The sequence below is a fragment of the Hylaeus volcanicus genome, chromosome 4 (assembly GCF_026283585.1).
Source record: "Hylaeus volcanicus isolate JK05 chromosome 4, UHH_iyHylVolc1.0_haploid, whole genome shotgun sequence".
Taxonomy (NCBI): Eukaryota; Metazoa; Arthropoda; class Insecta; order Hymenoptera; family Colletidae; genus Hylaeus; species Hylaeus volcanicus.
The window spans coordinates 9,886,932-9,912,631 of NC_071979.1; the positions used below are offsets into that span (position 1 = coordinate 9,886,932).

Here is a 25,700-nt window from a genome sequence, read left to right on the forward strand (position 1 = left end):
AAGTTCCCATTCGTATAGGCCAATTAATTTTGACGGATTTCCTATACAAAAATTGTTGGTCGGATCGACGACCACCGATGAACGTTTGAATAATTCGTGAGCAGCGACGGGAAAGATTCGGCGTTTCAGCCACTAATTGGAGCGACTGAATTTCAACGAGACCCGTGTGGTTGGTAAGTAATTATCGGACGCGTTCACTCGCGAGGTATACTTCTGATACAATGCAGCGTTGAAACGCGGGTTACGATGTAACCATTGAACGGGAACGTTAGACGACGCGCGGACATACAAATAGGGACAGACATCTGCATGGGTCTACTGATTGACCCATTGTATTAACCCTGCGTTAACTGGCTAAATCAACGACGACGTTCGATCTGCTATCTGGATGCATGCATTTATATACCCTAGTGTTAGACTGATTCGAAAATCAAGAGAGGAAACGGTTGATTTCAGTTGTAGAACATTTGTCAAACTTGAGCCGTTGTTTACTTGTTTGTGTGATAAAACTATCGCGATAATTAATTGGATAATATGATCTCATGAAACAACGTTTGAAAAGTTTATCGAGATAAATTGTAAAAGAAACAAATCGATAGACATTAATCCGCGTTCCGGGGCTGTGAGATAATTAATGCTACGCGAAACGAGGGATGCGCGGGATTTTCCCTTGGAAATAAAAGAATTACAGAAAATAATTGCGTGGAACACAATCTGTCGACCTTCCAATTAGAACTTCTTTCGTCGTGGCTCTATTTGTTGCGCGGAAATTCCTCTAACTTTTTAATTAAATTTTATTCATTAACGGAAGTGTATAACGGAAATGGAAACATTGAGCCGGCTGCTTGCTAAAACGTAAGATCTCCAGGGGTAAAAGTGCGAAGGTACATTAAAGGCGACTGTTCGTCGGAAATTGGACGAGGTCGCGAATTAATTTATCAAAAGGTTGCAGCGATTCTATAGAGATAATGAAAACTATAGCACCATTTTGATGAACTTGAAAATCTGGAAAGAAAAATAGTCAAAGGAATGGCTAACGATACTGTCTGGTATAATATTTATATATTGTCAAAACATAGATTACATAGTTGAAACATTTTCCTTGGCATCGTTAAATCGCGAAAAAAAAGTAGTTTCTACTCGAGAAGGAATGAAAGCAGAAAAATGACGCCTTGAAGAGAGAATGGGGGCGTCCGAGTGAATAGCCACGGTAGGTGAAATCTAACGGAAGATTGAAGAGGGTGACCGGCTGATGTTACAAAGCGGAGAACGCGCGAAAAAGTCTCGCTGCAAAAGGACGGTAATTAGCACCAGTCGAGACGCGAATTAATTAAAACAGCTCCTTCGAAATGCGTCGTCTACGGTAACATGAAACGACGAGAGCAAAGGCTTGGGGCAAGGAAGCTGTTTCGCAATCTTTCCATGGCGAATGCTGTCAAATTTATTATTGAACGGCTTACGACGTGAATGAGACGAGTCTCGATCGTTTACGAGTCCTCGATTCGTTTCCATTTCTGTGAACTCAAGCATCAAATCCAGAGAAATTAGACGGAGATGTTGGTAAAAGTTTTGTTTGTTTTTATAGATTTTTAAAAGAAATGGAAGGAGGACAAATGATTAAGTAATCTCTGCCTGGAATTTTCGTTGTCTGTATTCTATAATAGCATGTCCACCGATAAAGTTAGAAATTTCTCTGCCTATGCCCTTTCTCGCGAGTGATTAAAAAAAAAATATGAAGATTCCCGTTCAATAACTGAATTCAAGTTTAGATATGGTAAATTGATATTTTCTTAATTACTCTCGAGAATAACATTCGACAGGATAAACTTTCTCTTTAATCTAACAAATAGCTACAACGAAGAAATTAGAGTAGTCGCCTATAAAGTACGAGTTTCTTAATTATTTACACTTGTAAAAAATTACTTAAACGGTGAAGACGTAACGACTAATCTTTACGTCGCTGTCGAACTAACAATGTTAAGTAACGCTTATCGTTCATATTTAATAGCTACGAGACATCGTTCTTTGAGTTCTATAAAAACGCTTAAAGTTAACGGTATCGTGGTACTAGTGAATAACGTGGAATACAATTAAATCGTCGTGACTGTTATGATTTAGGTGAAAGACTCGCGTTACGTGAAGATTTACTCGCGTACTTCTCGCGTTCGCTGCCGACGAATTCGACAAAACAACAACACGAACGGTAATTTTTATAAATTTAACACGTTATAAATCCGAATTTGATAAGAAAGCTCTGCCGCTGTCTCTAAACTAGTTTCAAACTTTTAATTTCTTGGCAGCGAATGCGTTAACTGTTTCATCTGCTGTTAAGGAGATATCTCGATTCGTTTCAACACCTGTCTTTCACTTTTCGAATAGTATTTGTTAACGAGGATAATTGGACCGTCCATCTTTGCTTAACCTTCGTGGTCCCTCGGGTGTAACAAAAACGCGACTACTATGTGTCGTGTAAAACAATGACAGTTATAGAAATATACATAACGATACAACCACATTTGCGTTTCTGCGATTGAAGCATACTTTGAAAGGAACGTAAACCTATCTATCTTCGATTCCATAGATCATTGAACACGTTAGATCGAATAACAAAGTCTGTAGAATTCAGGGTCAATGCAAGGATATTACGAAAGGTAGTGGAAGATGATAGAACGAAAGCGATAACGATCGTAGAAAAGTACTAAAAGTTAACGTTTATGTTTGAAACATTTATACGAACTCGTTACTCGATCAAACATTTCGAAATGGATATTTTAATGTTCTTTCTTTTGGTAGAATTTTCTCATCGAACTAAAACGCAAGAGTGTACAGTGAAGCGACGGTACCTTGCGTGTGAAAGGAAACTGTAAAAAGGAAGTAATCACTATTTTCTGTAATCACGATGGTTTAAACGATTCGGTAAAAGGAGGAAAGTTAAGTAGTAATCGGTACAAGTAGTCCGGCACAGCTTACGAGCAAACTGTTTCTCCGTTTCTTTCCTTAATCCTCGGCAACAGCGTTTTTCCTTAAAGCGTGGCGATGTGCAATGAGAACTCACATTTTTAATTGAAAAAGGAAACTTGTTCTCGGCTTCTCAGCTTCGCAAAGTTCCGTCGCATTACCGTGATTCTCTTTATCTTTTTCTCGATGCGTTACGATGCGACCTACGTTTCCCATAGCCTTTAGGAATTTCTTTGAAATAAATCCTGGATGAGAAACATGCTTACCGTGGACGCGAAAAAGATGATTTTACATGCTTTAAATGGCTATCAAGTTTTCTTCACATTTACGCGTACGTGGCTTCGCTTGAACCTTCTCTTACGGTTTGAAATTTGTCTCCTCTGCGACTTTTCCTCGTTGATTCGTCGATTTGAAACTTTCGCGAATCGTTCTCTTTGATATGTACCAACTGAGATCCCTTCGATAACTTTCCAAATAAAACAATTCATCGAAACGAATTAATTCGAAGGAATTCGGTATGGATAAAAGAGCGCTTACTTAAAATTTTTATCGATAAATAATTGTTGCGTAGAACGGTACTCTAATTGGAACGATCGATGTATTAATCGATTATTTCTCGCGTATCGTATAGTTCCGTTCTCTTTTAGTAAACCGATTACTCGCGCGCAATACAGGAGACAACACGTCTCTCCGAAACACGTTGATTCTATTTCCGAACGAGAAGGAATAGAATGTAACAAGTTTGCCGTGATACCAAGTTGCCTAGAAGTCGCTTATTCTCCTCCAGGCGTACGTATCGAAACGGCGGAATAATGCGAAAGTTTCCAAGTCGGAGAGAAGCGAGTTTATTATCGGAACGCCACGGCGACGTTTCCCCCGATAGTGTTCCGAACGTGTTTTTTATTTAATTACATAAATTCTGGTTCGATGGTAGCTGTCCCGTTGTAATTCGGTTATTCACTCGATCGCGGAGTTACGTCACACTGCGTGCTCGAGACCACTCGCTGGCAAACGCTCGTTAAAAAACCGCCCCGATCGGTGGGGTGCTTTCGACGAACGAGTATCAAATGGTAATGAACGCGTTCGCGTTGGCTCGAAACAACTGCTAGATTTGTTTGTCGTCAATCGCTACGGAACGAAATTTTCTCTCGTATAATTTCTAGCAAGACAAACAGTTTTGTACGATCGATCGTAAGATGTGATTATCGTGCTTATCGTGCTACTCGTGCTGTTTAATGCTTAACCAATCATGCGCGTTCTATTAAGTCTGCGAGGGACTCCAACATAGAAGAGTACTTATGAAGATACTTATGAAGTAGAATAGATACATTTATACATACGTTTCACGGAGTTCCATCCAACGGGGCTCGATAATTTCATCGGCTGAAAACACGTAAACATTCGACGGTAAAGAGATCGAAAGAAAAAGTGATAAAAAAAAACAGGTAGATTCTTGTAATTCCTGGGAAGAACGCGCATCATCGATCAAGTATTTACAGGGATGTAAGTGATGGGCGTGTTTCTCCGAACGAAGTTCAACTCCATCGACTTCGTTTCGTAACATTCGAATAGTTTACACCGCGATTACAACCGCTCGCGATCATCGAACGATCGACGAGAGAAGTAGAACAAGAGTAAGTAATGTCGCGGACATTCTGTTACCGCTGCCGTGATGCATTGCCGCTGGATGTTCTGGAACAGACATAAATTTACAACGATCGATTGTTAATTTTTGAACTTATCCATCAACGTATCAAGTTTGCATGGTGAAAATTGAAAGGCACGATACAGTGTTTACGAAAATTAAGTTTGATGGATTATTCATAAACAAGTTAGAAGTTATTTTGATTTGGAAATATAGAAAGGCTAACGCATGTTCGATCGTAGCGTCGAGGTTTCGTTGGCTCCTTCCATTTTCGTACGCCCCACGGTATTCGAAAATGTCGTTCATAGCGAAGCTCTCCTCTTCCCAAGAAAGATGATTCCCTGCCCGACCGATGGCAGGCGAACGCGTCAACATTTCCACTTAGTTTGCGTAATTACATAAAATTACGAGCGAACAGCGTCTCCTAATACGCCGGAGTAGTAGGTACGTAAATGAAATTTCGGAAACTCCTGAAACTGCTTGCAACGCCGCGTTCGCTCGCAACGAACGCTCTTCCATGAAGTTTCTCAGTTCCTTCGGGTTGTCGCGCGAAAGGAGCCAACTTGTACGCAACCAAAGATTTCATTTTGATTATGCGACTAGTGAAACTCGTTTACGCGGTGTCTGTACGTAGATCGTTAGGTAACAACAAAACTAATCGCGATTGTACCGCTATTTTCATACTTTTATAAGCTAGCAATTGACCCTACGCGTGAAATTCGAAATTCGAAATGTTGACCGTCCGTTTCATCTTTTCACGTGTTTGTTTAGAAATCAGTTGGAGCGCTAGCAAGTTTTCGTGTGAAACGCGATCACGAGATTCGAGCATAGTTCCTTTGGTCCGCGCAAACGTAGAAAGAAAGAAAGAAAGAAAGAAAGAAAGAAAGAAAGAAAGAAAGAAAGAAAGAAACAGGAAGCTGTGTAGTGGAGCAATTGACTGCACTCGTGGGTAAATGGAGAAGCAGTTTCCTAGGGAAACCGTGTCGCGGCGAAATAGGTTGACGAGCGGCAGTCGTATGTTTTCTTTTACCGTTAACAATGTAAACCCGTACGCTGTTCGGACGAGTGTTGCTTGGAGAGCACGTGTAAAGCCCGGAGTCTTTTTCGATCGCTTTTTGAATGAGCAAGCGGCTGGATGTCACCGGTCCTTTCTCCGTGACCAGGCTGATGCCACCCCTCGGCGAGTCGAAGTTAATCGCCTGCGAAAGAAAGAGGATAGACAGCGTCTCGCATTATCCGACTGTGACGTGACTAGCTACGAATAAAGGTACTTTGCGGCAGAGACGGTGGCAAGGGCGGTGCCAGAGAGGACAAGTGGTGACGGGAAGTGTCTCTTCTAAGTGGCGAGATGCATCGCGGGACAAATCCCTCTAAAACACGTTTTCAGACTGCGGCCCGTTCGAGGGTAGCTCCGGAACTCCCTTGAAAGCTACTTTCCGTTCGCGTTTTTACTCAGACGGACACATCGTGTACCCGATCGATGCCAGGCGTGTTAATATTCTTCTCGACGTGGTATTACAGCTCGACACGGCATACCTTGGTCCGTGAAACAGACTTAAGCGTCGCCTACACATTATCGTACGGGTCGCGGGATAAAAAAAAAAGTTGGTCGACGAAGTGACGTTTTCAACGGGAACGCTTACCTCGCGATTGTGGCTCCAAACGATCGCGGTCGGTGGCTCGGGAGCGTATTTCACCAAACACGTCAGGTTTATCGTACTATCCTTGTTGATGAAGAGCGCTGGACCTCCAGAGATCTCTGTGACTGGTTCTGCGAACACAACATTTATTTTATCCTAATAAAGTTTCGAATATTCCACACGCGGATTCGATACGCGGACAAATACGGTAACCGACGCGACGGCAAGGAAAAGTAGCGGTCTCGATGTTTCTCGTATACGGAGAAAAGAAACTGTTTGTTCGAACGGGAACGTTGGTTTTTGTCCGGCTATGTTCAAATTCAATCTTAGCGTTAGACGCAAAGAGCGGGTCGGCCCGTCGAATAAAATCCAATAACGCTGGACGGAGATCTCTTGATACGATATATATCCGATACCGTTCCTTGAAAGCAAGACTCGACCGAGGGAATACCGATTGGATCAATTCTACATGGCTGGGAATTTCGTCTCGAAAGAATTCGTGTCGCGCACAATCAACTTAAGGCTGGACTGCTACGGAATATATCTACTTTTCTGGTAAAACGTATCGTTTACTCAACAATCTCGACGAAAAATTCACTTATCCCTCGAAATTACTTTTCAAGTATTCTATTAAGAAAGAATTTGAGAAGCCTCGTCTCAATTTGAATCATTCGAAAGTATAATTCGACGAAGCTGGTCTCGGAGCTTCCTCAGGGCGAGGTTTGTGTCCCTGGGCACAAGAACTAACAAAATTCGAGTTTGGTTTCGAAGTGATCGAGTAAATATATTTGCCTCCAAAAGTCTCAATTATGCCCGTGGTCGGTCGCAAGGGGCAGGACTCAAACGTTTATCGTGTATCATCCGGTATGAAGCAAATAGTCGCGTTGGTAATCATCTGTGTAGTCCAGCCTTGCTATTCCCGTGACATTTTGTAGCAAGGAATAACAGGTTTACCCGCGCAACCGTTTACCAACGCGAGGAAGAAGAAGCGCGACCGTGGGGATTCCTCGAGTTTCTCGAATTCTCTTTGGTCAGCCATGATTTGCCGGCCGACGTTGTTCGCATGTACCTATGTTCTATTTTCGGTGTCTCCGGCGTAAGAGGGTTGTACATTCTTGGGCAAATACGTCTCGAGTGAAAATTGAGTCGTTTGCTCTCTGCGAAGGTAGAACGTTTCGTACAAGTTACGCTGCGCGCCGTAAAGTGTTCTAGTTATATACGTGGTACGGTAAGAAAGTTACGTGACCGAGCGTAACATGTAGAACGTACAGGATACCGTCTTTGTTTATTCCCTTAAAACTGTTTTTAGCGACAACGAAAAATAGTAACGGGATCAGGTTCGCGTGTAAGGTAAATCGTGCATTACAAACAAACACGTTGAGCAGATTAAATGGTTGGTACTTCCTGTATCGACGACACTTGCTTCCGATAGCCCAGTAGCTTTATCCCACGAGAATCCGTAACGTTCGACTAATTTGGCGAATCAATATCTGACCAAGTCATCGATCTCCGCTCCTAATCGATCTTTGTTCGAGCTTCGTAACGTCAGGAAATAAATCGAGGAGGTACCGGATACGTACACTCGACCGCGACTTTCGCCGCAATTGAATCACCACTGCTCTTTGCTCTTTGTAAAAAAGCTAACAAGTAGAAGGGTAGCGAATCGACGCTTCGCAAAGAATAGAATCACCGTCTACGTTGATACACCGAAATCCTGTGATCTAATCAAGTTGATTTAGCGATTGTAGAAAGAACGATTCTAGTTTTTTCTTTTGACTTTGATAAAAGTGATTTATCCTATTCGGTATATGGCGTTTCATCTCGAAACACTTGGATGATCAGTTTCGATGTGACCGGTCGCGACAACACCTTCCGAAAGCAGAGATAAATTATTCTGGAACGTGAAAGGAGGCTGGGATCGATAATGACGGTTCCCCTTGCGCGACGACAGCGGAAAGGTTGAGCGTCTCGCAAAGCGATTTCCATTGCGGCTGAAAATCGTGACCAGGGTTCGAAAGGACAATAATGCCGGACTCAGTGGCGTCCTTTCGCCGTGATCGAGGACGTTACCCCGTCGGATATACACACAGCTGACGGTATCGAGTGTGGCTTAACCTGGGACGAACGCGGGACGAGCGTGCAACCGGCGCATGCATTATTACCGTCGGCTGAAACCGTTCGGGTCTGGTCTCCGGTTTCAGAAGCTACGGTTCCCATATGTTACGCGCCATATCCTCGGTCAGTTCGCCGTCCCCGTCGTTCTATCACAGGGACGAGCATTCCTCCGACCGATAATAATCTTCCGTCCATGCCATTACCGATAGAAATTGATTGCGTCCGTGTACGCGTCCATCGATAGCTGCCCTTTTGCTCGTCTCGAGTGGTTGCTCTTCGGCACGAAAATCGAGCCAGACTACGCCGCTCCGATCCTACCCTTCCGATACACTAACCTAGACGGTATTTTATCGAGAATCGTGATTAAAATACACCGATATTCCGTGGACCCATGCGTTCGATCACTTTTCCAAGAATTTTCAACTGCGTATTTTGCTCGGTGCTATAAGGTCCTATTCACGGTAGTTCGAAAGTGGCGACTGATCGATCGATAGCGCATGTCCGTTTACCTGGAATGCAGTCGGATAGGCGTTTGTCGGCGGTTTGCCGGAGCAAGCTGTAATATGTTTTCGGAACGGATTAATCACAGTCGAACGATAAATTTTCACGAGACACCGCGTCGTTCGACCGCGAGTACAATCCTAATGGAAGGCCTGGTAAAAGCTCGCGGTTATTTTCGACCGCGATCGACTGACAACCCGTTGGATCGTTATTTCCGACAAGGATGACGGAGCAGTTTTATCATTCGCGATAATCCCAGAAAATAACGTCTCCTCCGAGCTAGGCCTGTGCTTACGATGCGTTCTACCGCACGGGACATTACTTTCGGCCAATTCTCGATATGACATTCTTTATTTCAGTCAAACCGTCTGGAAAGAGGTTGGCGCCCCGCCAGGATTGGAAATCATTCGCCACCGTATTGAACTAACGAAACTTTATATCACCCGTACCCACCGCGAGCCGTTAATCCCTTCTCTGTTTTATTATACGAGACGTCTATCGTACTCCCACCCCCTCTCCAGTTCGCTCTTACAACCGCCCTGTTTCCTTCCGACCGAATCTCCACCTGGCCGAATCTACCGGCGACGATGAGAGGATTATCGAAACCGGATTAACCGATGCTTCCCCAGAAATTGCTTGCCCGCTCGACGTGTAACGATAATCGTCGCTACACCGCCGCCCCGTTCCCATCCCATACCATCCCATCCCAATCCACCCCCATCCCGTTCTGTTCAACCTGCACACGCTTTCTGCGGCGTCTAACGCTATTCGCCCATCCCACATTGTCCATTTCATCAATCGAACCCTCCAACGAACGCCAGTGTCAGGTCTGTGCGGTAGAACCAATTTTCGCGCCACGCTAGCGCGACGAGGACCGAGCGTTTAAAACGTGTGTTGGTGTAATGGATCGACGCGGTTCAACCGACTACAAGAATTTATAATTATAATTCTACGCACGAACGAGTACGTTCCGTATTATTGCAACTAAACAAGGTAATTAACCAATTCTTGGAGTTGAATGTGTTGCACATCTTTGCTGTTTTTTTTTTTTTTTTTGTTACAAAGATGCATCAAAGACAGTTTTCGACCACATGGAATTAGAAAAGCCCGAGTTAATTTATTTTAATCTCGTCTTTGATTGCTACCATACTTTTCCAATCGCACCAAACCTGCTTGCTATAGTCGGGGAGTTACTTGGTCGAATGTACCGGTGGCGATGAGAGGATTATCGAAACAGGATTAAGCAATGCACTCCTGCCGCTGTACCTGATACGGTAACAGATATACCCAACTGCTCCTCAGTCGTTAAAAGCTTTTCCCGTTGCCGCTGCTGCCATCGCCGCCGACGACGTTACGCTGGTCGACCCCTTTCAAAACGCACAAATAAACGCCATGAAAATTTACAAACTTCGCCCTCGGGTGCCACTTTAATCCGCAAAGTCGAAAATCCCTAGCCTGGTTCGGATCATCGGCGCTTTCACCCTCTCGATGAGCCGCAATTAGCGTAGCAAGTTTTAATGCGCGGAGAAACTCCGCTATCGCGATCGTTCCGAGTATCTCCAGTTTTCGAAAATTCGATGACAGAACTGGGATCGATATTGCATCTTGGCCAGAATGAGGGAACGAGGAGAGGAAAAATAAAAGACGGACGACAGGGATGCTATAAACAGAGTATAATCAATTGATCTCTCGTAAACCATCGAGGGTCAGACTTCGAGTCACCGTCGGGATGCTTTACAAGTTCATCCCTTGCTTTTTTGCTCCAGGCTCGCTTCATCTGCAAACACATCCTCTTCATCTTTCAAACGGAGAGGCGAGCAAGGGTTGCGTAAAAGTGTGGAAGTCGATTCACGGAGTCATTCACAATCGGGAAACTGACTTTGGCAGGTGAATCGTTTCTGTCCCGACCGTAGATTCGTCGATAGGTTAGCTATCGACGAATATTTTCCTCGAATATCTTTATCCAAACATTCGTCTCTTTCGGTGTACCTATATTCTCATTCCAAAGCTAACGATTCAAGAGCGTAGAGCTCCCTACATTGTAAATTTTCGAAGGTAATTATTCAACTAATGTAACCTCCTCGCGAACCGCAGTTAGAACACGATGAAAGAAGGGAAGGAGTTGGCTGCCGTAGGAATAACGGTGTATCGTGCATCGCGCGTGCACCCCTGGTATTTTCGCGAAAATAGCACGTTGCACTCGAAGCACGAGAGGTAATTACAATAGCACGTCGTAACGGCGAGGTTCGAGTATTGTTATCACGATGATCCGGCCTCCCCTTTTACCTTGTAATTATTCAGCCCGTTCTGTACACGCGGCCCCATAGTCATTGAAATTAAAGCTTTTTGCATTTTCAACGGCGCCTCGTTAATCCGTCACAATGACGGTTACGTGGCGCGTATTAGCAATAAATTGCGCGAGACCACGGCGCGGCCGTGCCGAGGAGCGATTTTATCGAGAAACAAGATTCCTTGTGGCGAGCCTCCGTTCTACGATCCGATGCGAAACATTTCTTCTCGAACGAATCGCTTTCTACCTTTACGTGGCTCTCATGCGAGGACCACGATTACCTTAACCGAGAAATTCGTTAAAATACGCACCTTATTCGACTTTCTTTTCAAGTTGTAGCTAATGTGCTCGATTCTACCTCTTTATTTTCCTTAACGAAAGATTAAACAAATTTGCACAACTAATTTCCTTCGTACATTTCTGTGAAAGAAATTTTATTCCACATTTTCTACTTACGTTTTAATGAGAAATTATCCCGCTTCCGGTCGTAAAACGAATCAAGAAACATAGGAGATTTCTTCGTTCTTCCACACATCGCGAACAAGCAAGGTAACATATCGTGAGAACGGTAGCTCTGGTCTCTGGAGTTAAACGTAATGGTATTAAATCAGACCGAAAACGACTATCGGTCGAGTTCACTCGCGACCCATTCTCGTTACGTTCGCTTGTAAGCCCCTTAAAGAACGGGACGTTCTTTGGTAATGGCACTGGCTTTTAACGACTAAGAACCAACTATCGAGATTTTCGTAATCGTTACATACATTCACCTTGTTTCTAAAGCGAAGCGCAATGTAGTGGCAAAATTTCGTTCTGCTTCGAACGGAATATAATCGCCTCCTTAGCCTTATCGTTTACCCCCGTACGAAATGTACTTTTAAATATTTCTTGACAAAGTAGAGCGGAGCTTTGAAAGCTTGGAGAGGGACAAATTACCGCTACAGAGTAATTCGAAGATATAGTTCTATCGTCGAACTCAACGTTTTCTTGGCGATTACGGCGAGCAACTTCAAAAAATACAATCACGAATGAACGTTTTCCTTACCTTTGGACAATAATAAAGCCCTAATCCTTTTACAGGGTCGGTAATTAAGATCTTAACTTGAAAGTTCAGCGGCAAACGTTGGCGAAAATGTTATTTTCGAGTACAGGGGAACACGACAATGAATGCGTTCCGGTTTGACGTTGGAGAAATTAACTTTATTCCTGTAATGGAGCTCCGAGGTTAAAATGTTTAAATACCCCTTTTTGTTCGCATTAGCGGAAACGAAGTTCGTTTTATGGAATTAAAAGCGGGAACGGAGGAAAGAGGAAAAAAGTCGAGGCAAATGTCGTCTTGACTCAATTCCGCAAATTCAATTTCGCGGGAAAGTAGAACGAGCCAGGGCACGAAATCGGACGCGAAAACTCCAGGAAAATATACTTTCGATTTTTAGTCTTCTCTTCTCCTTTCGTTTTAATCTCATAGACTCTATTCTTGTACCTGAACGCATAAGACATTTGAAGCAAACGTCCGACGTGGATTTCGACTATTTCGAGGCAAAGTCATGACGAAGGATACTTATGTATTAAGAACACAACGTGATAAAGTTGAATTTGAAAGATTCAATTCGAACGTGGCAAGTTTACGGATATCGGGTGCTGCGAATGGAATTGAATATCAGACAATTGTTCTTTGATCCGTCCTAGTAGGTATTGTTCCTTTATTAGACGTCGTAAAAGAAGCTAGAACCCATGAGAGCGTTTGCTGTCTTTCGATGCGTATCCATGTTTGTACGAAACACGAAAGGCCAGGACAATAGAGCGAGCATTTGCCTATCAGTACCTGTTCTTCGACGTCTGCGCTTGCTTTCTATTTTTCACGACGCTGTCAGCTTTGATGTTAACAAAGACTGCGTCTTTTCTCTTTTGTTAACCATTTTCTAAAAGTCTAGACACGTCTGATAGTATACCAAATATTCCAACTATTATCAAACAAACAACGCATAACATTGAGTAAGAGTTAAATTGTGCATCTTTATACGCTGCTTCTACGTTGGCGAATAATCGATGGGTCCGAGTCGCGATCGAAAGGGCCAACGATTCATCAACGTCGGCGGCGATTATCGGGCCCTGGAGTAAGTTGGTAACGCTTAAATCCTGCGAACGGGAGGTAAGAGAAATTAAACGATTACCTTCGTGTCCTACACAGAACCGGATATCCAGGACGTGGATTCCTTTCGGATGGATGATCGAGACGAGAGAACAGGAAGGGCCTCCCATAGTTGGACCTTGGACGGATAACGACGTCAAGGATCGGATAGTGTTTTGCGAAAGCGAGTCACGAACGGAGCCAATTATCGCCGAAGCTAATGAAGCTATTGCTCCACGAAAGAAACGGAAGAAGAGAAATCGCCGGAATCTCCTGCTCCGTCCTTCGATGTCTCTTGCTCTCTTTCAACGTTATCTATTGGATTCGATCCCCTATTTCGCTCCCTTATTTCTCCTTTTTCCTTTGACTCCCTCTCGTTGGTCTTCACCTCTTTCGCGCTTAATTCACCGCAAGAAAAAAAAAAAAAGGAATCGAGGAACCTACTTTCAGAAGTCTTTTAGATTCGTCAGTTCATCGGAGTGCACGCGACCCATACAAATTTAAACTTACGGAAAACACGTACGTGAAACGGTTACGTTCGGATCGAGATCCTGTGAAATTTCTCCGATCTCGCGTTGATTTACAATTCCCAACGATGGTACGTTCGAGAAAAGAAAGGATTGTATTTTTAGTAATATGAAATATATTTATTATTATAAATGTTCGTTTATCGTGTCGAGTTTAACGAGTGCAGTGACAGGAAAATTGTGACACGTATATCGTAGTTTTGAGGTAGATTATCGTAACAAGTTTCGTAACAAAGCAGGTAGCGGAGCAATGAAATACATATCTGCGGTTTAATCGTACATGCTACGGCGGGGACATGGATGAAATCCATGTACCACGCCAGCAACGTAATTATACGATAGAGTCAGGACGTGTATCGAGCAAGGAAGGGAAACCATCTTCCGGAGGCATAAGCATCTCGATGACAATGAACGGAAGCAACGCCGAACGCTTCCGAGGTAACCGACAAAACGATCTATTAATTTTGTAAAACCATTATTCTCTATTTCTGAGTTATTCTTTCACGAATAATCACCTTCTTGGCTGTGCCACAAATAACGGACCGTCTCGTATAAATGACGGTGCAATTTCACCGCGACGCTTGTATAACGTACACCTATGGTCGAACGAAAGAGGAGAAAGACTTTCGAGCCAATATCCGAGCATATACGTTAGGACAGGATTTCCCAAGCTTCCTTCTAACCGCCCGCTACATTCTCTGTAGAATTCGCGATAATCGCGAACAATAACTTACAAAGAAAAAAAGGATCGTTCGAATTGCGGATTTGTATGTTATATTCGTACAGCTATGGGGCTGTGAAATTAATTAAACGTAAAAAAAGTCATTTCCGTAAGGATCATAAGAACCTAGAAAATGTGAGTAGCGTAGAAATGAACCAATTCGGATTGTGTTATTGGATTTAGTCGAATAAAGTTTCATCCAGTTTAGGCGATCGCTGACTCACCAACCACGGTGAGGTAAACGGGATGGCCGATGGGTGGAGTGGTGGATATTTGGCACTCGTAGATACCAGAATCCTTCTTCTGGGGGTATCGTATCCTCAGAGTCCATTCTTCTGAATGTCGAGTGTGCATCGCTTCGAAACGTTGATCGCTCGTGTAGGTGTAACGACCTACCGTTAATAGATGTATGTCTCGATGCCTCACCCAAGATACCTAAGAGTAAAACGACTGTTAAGATCGATTTCACATTTCGCAAGACGAGCTATTAGTCAGTTTGTACATTTACACTCGAGCAAATTATTTTTTATACGCGTTATATTTTCAAATGAACGCCAATGTCCACTGAGACTGTCGATCCAAGGCCGTCCTAACAGTCATAAGCTATTTTATCCTTGGCAGGCTACGCTAACGATCGTCCTGCAGCTCAAAAGGCAATTTCAATCGTTTTTGTCGGCGCGATTTAACAGATTAATACGCTCGACATACAAGCTGCGGCTAAGCAATCATCGCGAGCCTCTGTTCGCGATCCGCACGCGAATCCGGAAAATTGAGACCGCGGCCCATTCATTACGCTCGACCCACTTCTATCTCGCGTAATGTCCAGTCTACTCGCAAAACCAATTGATCGCTCGCTCATTATTTCGAATCATATCATTCTTTCATATTTGAACAGAAAATAACTTTTTTGAAGATATAAAATCAAATTTGCTACCTCGATATACTTTGCTTTGGATTAACTCTAGAATTGTCCGTTAAATTATTTGTACTTCCTCACGGAACGTCGCGTATAGAGCCCTACGAGTCTGTAGTCGGCAAAGGAGACCAATCCTTAAAGCAAATACAATTCAAAGAGCGACGAAGGGTGGAGTACTGCCAGGTAAACTTTCTTTCGTGGAATATCGCTTTTGAATTCGCGCCGGAGTTTTCATTCTGCCTCGAGACTTGGTGTAATTTCGCCTGCTCGTGAAAATCTCAATTTTATTCGCGCCATCGTGACGTTATTCGCGTGAACGCGAATGTAGGTACGTTATCTGCGAAACGTATTAGCCAGTACACGCGTATTTGGCCAGCTTGTGCGTGTGAGCGCGTGCTTTGCATAGAGATGAGTTTTGGGATTAAAAATGTAACATACTGCCGACACCCAAACCGGAGGATCCCTAAACGAGCTTCTTCTTTTCCTACTTAACCTACCTAGCCTCGCATAAGAAGCTTTCGACTCGAATATCCAACTTGTATACTCATATTTCAGAATTTATTTATTCCATAATCGATTGGGTGGTTTAAGAAACCCACCTTCTTTTTTACCTTTAATTTCAGTTAATTGTTAGAATCAGAATTGCACGTCCGTAACGATATCAAAGTTAATGGAATAAAGATATCTATCTTGTAGTCTAAAGATGGCTGTAATACTAGGAAACCGGCTTACAAGTTAATCAGCAATGTGCTCGAAACTCAAAGCCTCCCGTATAATTGCATAACGAGAACAATCGTAAGTTGCCTTTCAACGGATTCAAGTTATGTGGGATTAATCTTCTCATTCTCTTTCGCCGTCTTATCTCTCGAAAACGGCGCCGTAAATCCTCTGCCTCTAATAACGCTGGTTGAAACATACTGTTGTTTTTGCATTATTATACCGACTCAAGAATCACTTTTAGGTCGTGGAACGGTGAAAGGTTACGGATCTAAGCCTAGACGACCACATTTTGGATATGACTAATTCAAAGATCGAGGACTTACTGTTCTGTTTCCAAGGTTCTTTACTCTGCAAACGAGTTGAACGGTTTTTCCAACCAGGCCTGTCACATTCGATGAAATCGTTGTGTCAAAGTGAGGGCCTTTCTCTGGCGTTTGCACTCCTTGAAAGGTATCCGCCTCGAACAGTCGAGAACTGTGTACAGCTTTTTCTGAAAACGATAAAGAAAAAATTTGGGAATACATTTCACAAACCATAGGCGATTAACCACGCTATCTTGTTACAATTAGGTACCCTATCGAGTCTTCTACAAATACCAATTCGAAATAGAGCCTTAACCAATTTATCTTTACTTATCGTGGTCTTTCTACATAATTATCGCGCATATTTTGCGAAGCTAAAAGCATTTCTTTTTCATTCGTCCACACGATTATTCTGGCTTTCTCTCTTTTTCCTTTTTTCGCGACCTTTAATTACAAACGGCTCTGTAACTGTCATCGCGCAACCTTTGGTCCCGTGGAAACAAAATGTTCTCGTTTCGCAGTTGAACACATTTATAAAATTACAGTACGCGAAAAGAAAGCAGAGGGAGATAATGCACTCAAAGCGGCATGCACAGTGATTATTATTAAATAACGTTATCAGGAGGCAGCTTGGTTGCATAGGTTTCATAGCTGAACAAATGTTCTTTTACAAAAATTTGCCTGAGACTATCAACTACGTGTCTCCATATACAGAATTACTTTATTCGCGTTGAGCGACGTTTGCGCGCCGACAGTAGTGAGTCCGTCGCTTACGGACCTTCCATGCTCCGACAGTAGTACAGGTCCGTAACTTCTGCGTCTTTCACGCGTATATTCAACGATTAATAACTCGAACACAATTTCGTTATTTTTTAATTTGGCCTGTAGAATCACTTATATAGTTGTGCATATCTGTCTGAGACAAGGTTGTGTATTTTCCCTTTAAGAAACGTAACATACTTTCGTAGCATAGCCTTACAATATAGCCTGAAGAAGCATAGCCTTGTACGTAACAACTTAATTCTAAAGTTTTGGTTCATTATTTCGCGTTGACTAGCTTCTTTTACGGAGCTACACGGGGTATATCGAGACACCTCGCGTAGAAATTCGTTCGCAAAGTGTACGTGTGGGAAGAGTTTGAACCAGTCAAGCAGCTCGACTGGTAGAAAAGTCAATTACAAGTGTAATTGTGAATTCGTTTAGACGAGCTCGAGAGTTGCGCAATTTATTCGCGCAATTTCGAATTGGACAACGCGGCAGCGATCGCTTCGCGACGCATGAATATCCGAATGACCCTCGCGAAGCAGAGTGGTCCGAAAGTACACGGTGGAACGGCTGGCGCATAACTATCCTGTTGCCTGTAGTCCTGCACTGCGGCAAATACGATCTCGTCTGCACGAGTGGCCGTAACGGGTACGTTTACACTGCTGCAACAAGCCGCGCACCACGCGTACCCCACACTTTTGTTATTCGTTCTACCTCGACAAGCGGCGCAGAAGATACTCCACGCACTCGAAACATCGGTATACTTCGAATGCGCGGGCGTGCAACCGCTGTGTACATGGCATCGATACGTGAGACGTGTGTTAAGTCTTGGTTCTCGGTTCAGTAAACTTGCGATATGGAAACAGTGGACATAAGATGTTACGAAAAAGTAAATACCAATGAAAGTATTTCATAGTTGACCGGTTATAAAATACAATACACGATTACATCGAAGCATTCGATTGCAAGCAGAATGTACAAATTAGTATGACGATCGTTATTCGAATATTGTTCGAAATACAATTTGCTCCTCCTTTGTGGAACAGAGGAGCGCGTTATACGGGTTCTCATCTAAAAGTTAGACGGCAAACTATCCTTTGAGTCGTCGCGTGATGAAAATAAATTCTCCGTTGACCAAGTCCAATATATCCATGAAAGCCTGGAATTATACGGCGACAGCCGCACGCAGAGTGAGCTGTGTAGCGATGCTTCGCAAACAGGCGTTTCGCAATTTCATTCGTCGAAACAAAGAACCGTGAGGTTGACTTTTAAATGTGCTTTTTTCCCTACAGGTTTCGCTTTCCTGTTGGGGCTTTCGATGTGAAATATTGTTTATTTGGCTGGTTCTTACACGAAATCGTCCGGCTCGAGGCTCACGCGAAATATTTCCACGCTTCGTGCTCGCGACAGCCTCGGGGATTAACCGTTTCGAAATGCCTATAAAGTATCTCTCGTTTCTGACCGTAGCTTCGCGATATACGGCGCGATTTAACCGAGGAAATATCGCTCGCAGGAGGCATTAATCAATTACGAAACGACAAAAATCACGATGCGCAGTTTCGTTCCAAAAATTGTTTCTCTCTACCGTATGACAATTTCATGCTTTTTTTCGATCACTCTTCATCGAGAATTCCAGTGTTGCTATTCGCTCACGAAATCGCGTTCGTGGTATCGGTCGTTCGATTAAACTTTTTCAACATAGTATTTCGAACAATTCGCGTGGCTCGTACTTCCATTGCGACAATTTTTACATGTTACAAAGTCAAAATATTATTTACACGAGTAAATTGTCCTGAAATCTACTCTCGTAGCTGAATGTTGCGCCGAGTGTGTTTAATATTTTCGTGAAGACATCTCGTAGTTTTCGCAATCAACTGAAAAAGTGAATTGCATGGCTAGATATTACGGGCAGCGAATATTTATCTTGGAAATTACGTCGAGACGTCAGAGTCCCTTGGTGTACATTTATCACGGCGAAAGGGTTAGGGAGCGAAGGAAATGATACAATGTACGTTCCTCTAAGATATTTACCGTATCAAAGTCTTCGAGGGCTCTGGTGGATCGAACAAAGACTCGCAAATTAACTCCTACCTTTTCTCCTTTCGAGCTAATTCCACCAGTTATACGACCACCTGAATTATTTACGCTGTTTCCACCTCGTCGAGCTACCGCAGAAATGTTTTCAATTGTGTTCGTTTGCTCAAAGAAAAAACTACCCCTCCGTTCTAATTTCTGACGATTCGACTAGAAATTTTGTATTCGATGGTGTTTATTTATTTTTAGAGATACGAATGTGCGTTTATAGTACATGTCGTTACTTAGCAGCCTGCGCGTTGGTCAGTTTCTACGAGTTTGCTCTTCGAGCCACGCGACGCAGAAATTCCCGAAGAATGTTCGTGGAATGTCGATTATCGGAATACCCATTAAAGGAACGCCCGATTATCGGAGTAATAGTCGAATATGCCAAATGATCGATCACCCGCTATCGGTTATCGCGAATTGAGCAATCGCGTTCAATTGACCTCCTTCTTTTGTCCCTTAAGAGAGTCCTTCCAGCACTTACTCTCTCATTTGAAAACATTTCGCCTATTTCCAATCGGATACGCAGAATTCCTTGCAATAATTATTCCCCGCGTAGAACTCTTATCAAATAATAATTCCGGTGCAGGCAGTCCCGAGTAAAAGTATTAGGTATTTCGGCATAACTCGCGACTCTCTGAGAGAAATTCTCGACATTAAAATTTCGAGGATCTCGGTAACGTCGGCGTCGTTTCTCTAGAATTAAGTACAGTGGAATAGTTAGCGAGCATAGTTATTAATGATATATCTCATTTAACAGTTTCAACCGCAAGTAATCCCGCGTAAATGAGATGGTCCGTAGAACTTTGAAGGTTTGTTAAGGTTGTGCACGTCACTTGGAGGTGTTACTAGAGTGTTCCGTGGAAGTTGGAAGTGTTTCCAGAGGCAGTCTCCAAGACTTGTCAGGGCTGCTCGCTCAGAGAATGCACAAGATGGAGAAACGTCGAATACAAATTTTTTAAATAACCAAATCCTCTACAAAAACAATTCATAACGATTTTTATTTGATGTGTATTTTATGTTTCGACTACTTCGATTTACTTAACGCGTGCGAAAAATACAGTCATCGTGTGAAACGAGCGGCTGACATAGAACGCGTTAATCTCCTCGATATCGCGACTCGATCGAACAACAATTTCAATCTTCGGAAGTGACGAGGCAAATTCCACGAGAAAAACGTGTTCGGTTCGGCGTATCGAGGGCTTTCGGGAGAACAAGAAACAGCGGACGAGTGATAAATTATTAGGTCGATGGCGGTGCGAAAATCTCTCGTCGTAATAAAAGCGAAAAATGGGTCCACGGAGGGGAAAAACCGGAAGGGTCCGGCAAACTCAGTTCCGAGCCAGTCGGTATTGCGAACAATTGGAAGAGGGAAGCGAGAAGTAAGCGTAATCGTGGGAATAATACTCGAACGGTCGTTCGAACGCCTGGAACTCGCCAATCGAACCACGAACGAAGAGAAAATGTGCCAAGAGATGGACGATCTAGACACGCGGTTGCACATGTGTCGCGAGACATTGAAAATCTGCTAAAAGAAAATTTTCGAAAGTACCGGGTATGGTTTTGCTAATTAATTAATGTTACCGTAAACCTGCGAGAAGTAATAAAATCGAGCAAAGTCAGACGCCAGCAACGTCTCTGATGTTTTCGATTTTCTTTGCACGAAGAATTTGTCGAAAATAAGATATTATTTGCGTTTGACTACAACCCTGGTAACCCAATGATTTCGAGGATCTCGATACGTTGGATACATTTTACGAGAACTGGCCCTTTCGAAACGGCTGACCTGGAAACGTAAGGACGAACAAACCTCCTTATCGTATGTCCACGACTGACCCAACTCGTGATGTACGATCGTATAAGAAGTCTCGACGAACGACCGAACTTGACGTAAAAATAACCTGGCTGATATTGCATTTTATAGGGGCTGACTTCAAACTTTAAAGCAAGGGGACGCAGAATTGCTTGGTAAAAATACATAAAAACTGAATTAGGCGCTTTAATAAAAGCGCTCAACTTATTACATTTTTTGATAGAAACGAATTTGGTTGACTTTACGCGAAGATTCCTGCGTTTTATTTAACCCAGCGACGAGGGAGAACGCTTAACGTATTTGTCATTAAACTCAGGGGAAGAGCCATTAAAATGTTCCTGTTCTTTGCTTTCGTCTCTCTTTTTTTTTTATTTGCGTTATGATCTCTTTTAAGAACACGCATCGAGGAATATACAATCTCTCGTGCGCCTCTAATTGTCCAGGAACTGTTTAATGCAAACGAATGCAAAGTGCAATTAGACGGTATTAAAAATGCAACTACCTCTGGACGAGTCTGTTTGAAAATGTCTCTGCAATGCGATAAAGTTTCTCGTTCCGCTAGAGAAACCTCGAGATACTCGATAAGAAAGTGTCATCGACAGTCACGGAAGCCGTAAATGGCATTTTTCCTTTCGATGCAGTTTTTGCGGGTGGGTTCCTACGCAGCGAAAAGGTTGAGGTTGACGCGTACCCGTTGCATTTGTCGACTCTGATCGTCAACGTCGGCTGTCGTGCCACGTAGGCTTCTATTTCCGCGGAATTTCAGCCGTATTTCCGCTTCTGGGAATCTCGACGTATTCCATCGATTGCGTTCATCCGAACTTTCGCATTCCGTGTCGCGCATTCGACATCTGTCGTTCATCCTTTCTGCTTTTCTTTGCCGCTCATTTTTGACAGGGCTATTCGTCCGTGGTCATTGGATTTTCCAAGATATCTCGCGAACACGAATCTTGAGATCTTTCTTACTTCTTTTTCCTATGAATATTTCGTTACGGGGTTTCGATTACACAATTTTCTACAGTTTAATCGCGAACACACTGGAATATTTCGACAACGTATACGAGAAAGCCTCCAATGAATCAAGCATTTAAACCAAGAACGGCCGTTTAAATCGGTCGACGTACCATTTCTTCTGAAAATTAAAAAATAATTTTAACGCAAAACGGTAAAACGTTGTGACTCGTACGACGACTAGGTCGCTGCCAATTACTTCTCCTGTTTTATGCAAAAACCGCCAAACTCGTTCCTGTTTAACCCAGTTTTGCCAAACTGGCCGACCAATTACGGAGAATATGCTTACAAACGAAGGGTATACATATGTACATACATCCGATAAAGAGCGAAACTCCGACCTGCGACGAAATAATTACATTCTTTGTACTAGTTCGTCTACTATTTCGAGTCTGTAATTAAGTCGCCGTTTGAAATTTCAGGAGACGTTCTCACTGTGCGCTCCTTAATGTATCGTTGTTAACGCGGTATCTCGTCGCGGATAATACCGGGACCGAGTCGTTCTATTGGCGCAATGCCATCGCGCGTAGCAAAAACTGTATGACGGATGAAGTGCACCCTCCCCCCGATACTGCAAAATTCATTTCGTCGCTGCGGCTGCAGGCAACATCGCACCATCGCGCCCCCAGCCCATTCCCGCCAAGACCCACCACAGTGTAAAACATTATTCCACATTACACTTCACGAGCTGGAGAACACTGGATGAATTATTTCGTCGGTTTCTTCTCACCGGGGGAACCGCACGCGTACATACGCGCGCCTCGCCGCTCGCGAATGCTTAAACGGCCAGAACAAAATACCGACTCAAAGAAATTAACCCCTAATAGTCTCCTCATAAATTTTCAACGCGATTTGAATAATTCGCAATTAAAAGTGTAACGGTTTGCTTTCGACACACCCAAAGTTGAGAGAAAACAAGAAAGTTGTCGGTGTTTGCAGTCGTGGCAGAACCAATGCGACGGGGTTATCGTGGATGACGAGGAAGCCTGGCACGCCAAGGGCGTGACATTAATATGAAATTGCCGTTAGCCCTTCCACCGTCTTAACACTGCCTTATGCGCAAAATTCCCCCAAATTCTAGTGGCAATCGAGTGCTCTACTCACCGTCCTTTCAGCTGCTGATTCCGCTAAAAGGATCGAAATTTCCTGGTGCTCCCTACGAGACGAGTTTCGCGCATTTGCCGTAAATAACCTCTTACTTAGCCCTCCTTAAATTTAAACGATTTCGCGGTGCGAGTTTACACCGTGAATTCAAAATCTCCTTCCCTGCAACGAATATCGTCGTTTCCATCTCGCGAAGGAACCTTATTAAGCGTGGCTTTGAGATTTTAATGAAATCTCACAATGATCCCTGGCTTAATAGAAATGAGAACTTTTCTAGCGTAATTACCGGTATGCTTTCATCTTAATCCATCACTGGAAAACATCCTTGCCTTTGGTGAAAGGGGTATCGTTTATTAAAATTGAAATCATGACAAGTAACGATAACGAACCGATCGAAAGTTTAAGACAACTCTGTCGTACGGTGGTTCCAAGTAGAATATAATTATCGACAGTAATTATAGAAAGTTTTTCGGGGAAGGGAGAGATCGTCGCCCAGACTTGTCGGTTTGTTTATGCAGATCAAGACCCGTAGATAATTGGAAACGCATTACTTTTACATTCCGTTCCGTGTGCCGGTAATTAAGCTGTCGTTTGCACGCTCGGAGTTTTTCATCGGTCGTTTTTATACTTCGGGCCGCGTCAAAGAGTTTCAGCCTTGATTTTCCAGGCATCAAATGATTCTACTTCCGTGGGAAATAAAGCATGCCGCGTCTCGTTAAGAAGAGTTCCGTTCTTTTACCGTCAAACGAATGCGGAACGTTTCGATAATTTCTCTTTAACGTTTCAACGTTGATCGAACGCCTTTTCCCCTCTTTCTCCAAAAAGGTAACGTCTACTTATTTATCGCTTCAAACGAAACGCGGTTTCAAATTATCGAGGAGGAAGACACCTTTCGAGTCGAGACTATGTAAGTATAGTACCTTTTTGTAATCGGTGGATACTCTTACAGTATGGTATGGTAATTGTAACGATGATAACTATCTATTAGATAGGTGAAATTCCAAGTGTAGTCCATAGTTTAAAAATGATCAAACACGGGAATCGCGGCCGATTCCTATCTCGCAAAGCAGTTCGTCAAAAATACATGTCTTCCTTCGCAAGGAGAATATGAGATAAGGGAGTAAAATTTTTGCATCCTTCCTAGTAGAAATAGCGTCTTTGCGACCCTGGAGACTGCGAAACGTGGTTTCTTTGCTGCGTCTTTCATCTTGAAGAGGAAAATTCCTTTTCTCCTCGCATCACTCTCGTGCGAGGCAATCTTATTAGAAATACTAGAAATGAAATCGAAGGGGAACTTTATTCGTTAAAACGAATACTGCTTTCTTTGGAACTTCCCGCTTCTATATCGTTTGAGAAGTTCAATGCTACCAATCGGTCCATTTAACCCTTTGGGCGCTGCGAACTCATGAACGCTCGGTCAACCTGTGCACTGCATGTGTCTATCTTCTACAGGCGTTCGGTAAATACGCTCGACAAACCTAATTATCAGGTTTCCAAGCACAGTGGTCGAATCTTTCCACCGGAAGGATAAATTGCGCGTCACTTAAAGCCACAGGCAGTAAAGCGAATGATAGATCTTTTGTTAATTTGACACACAGACCGGAATCAATCGCGAATAAAATTTATTTGGAGAAATTTTTTATTGTTTAGCACTATCTTTTATCGTGTATGGTTGTGTTGGATCGTGGTCTTGGTGTACCGGTTCAATGAATTCCCCTAACGGAAGCGTTTCAGTGTACCTCCCGAAGCACGTTTTCCGGAGGAACGCGGTTACCGCCGGTATTACGTTTCCCGCAACAATGCGCAGTCACGCATACGACCGACAAAGAACTCGTCAATGCCAGGTCCCCTACGTAAACGTAAGAACGGAATTTCCGTTCACGCGAACAGGTTTCTTCCCCAGTAATCTCGTGGAATTGTTCCTCTTTCCATTACAACTCGGTCACGGCCTCGTTTATGACGCTAATCGCGTTAAAAGCCTCTGTAAAACTGTCTGATTTAAAAAAACTCGTTCGCGATACCAGCTAAATTCCGTTACGTTTCTCTCCTGCACGTCGAGTATTATTTCCTTCTGAATAAAAAGACAGACAACGGTGCGCTGTATTAACTTACGGCGCAAACATTTTATGCAGATTTACCCGCACCCGTACATACGCGTAAAAGTAACGCAAAATATTTGCTTCCCTTCTACATCGTGAAATTTCTGCATCTTGAGGTACGACTTCTTCCTGGCGTCGATCACTGTTCATTCTGTTCTCGAGAACGTGTCTGTTTTAGCTCTCGGTGCAACCCGAGGAGAAAGGAATTCGTACACGACCATTTGCTTTCCTGGGTGCCACGCGATCGAACACAGAGGAGAAATTCAACAATAGGAATAGAGAGAGAGGGGCTAGAGAGAGAGAGAGAGAGAGAGAGAGAGAGAGAGAGAGAGAGAGAGAGAGAGAGAGAGAGAGAGAGAGAGAGAG

General features: G+C 43.3%; 1 protein-coding gene across 3 annotated transcripts in view; it reads right to left on the reverse strand.

The window, feature by feature from the left end:
• Window positions 1–1,045: 1,045 nt before the first annotated feature.
• Window positions 1,046–25,700, reverse strand: part of LOC128875112 (zwei Ig domain protein zig-8-like) — a 36,794-nt gene continuing 12,139 nt past the window's right edge. For 2 of the 3 annotated variants that reach the window (XM_054120466.1, XM_054120468.1), the window contains exons 3-7: window positions 16,485–16,651; window positions 14,750–14,960; window positions 6,247–6,374; window positions 5,634–5,802; window positions 1,046–4,650 (exon numbers count right to left, since the gene is read on the reverse strand). In XM_054120466.1, the coding sequence (XP_053976441.1) occupies window positions 4,559–4,650; window positions 5,634–5,802; window positions 6,247–6,374; window positions 14,750–14,960; window positions 16,485–16,651 (767 nt within the window). In that variant the 3' untranslated portion in view covers window positions 1,046–4,558. The remainder of the gene's footprint in view (window positions 4,651–5,633; window positions 5,803–6,246; window positions 6,375–14,749; window positions 14,961–16,484; window positions 16,652–25,700) is intronic. The other variant, XM_054120469.1, reaches the window with a different exon arrangement.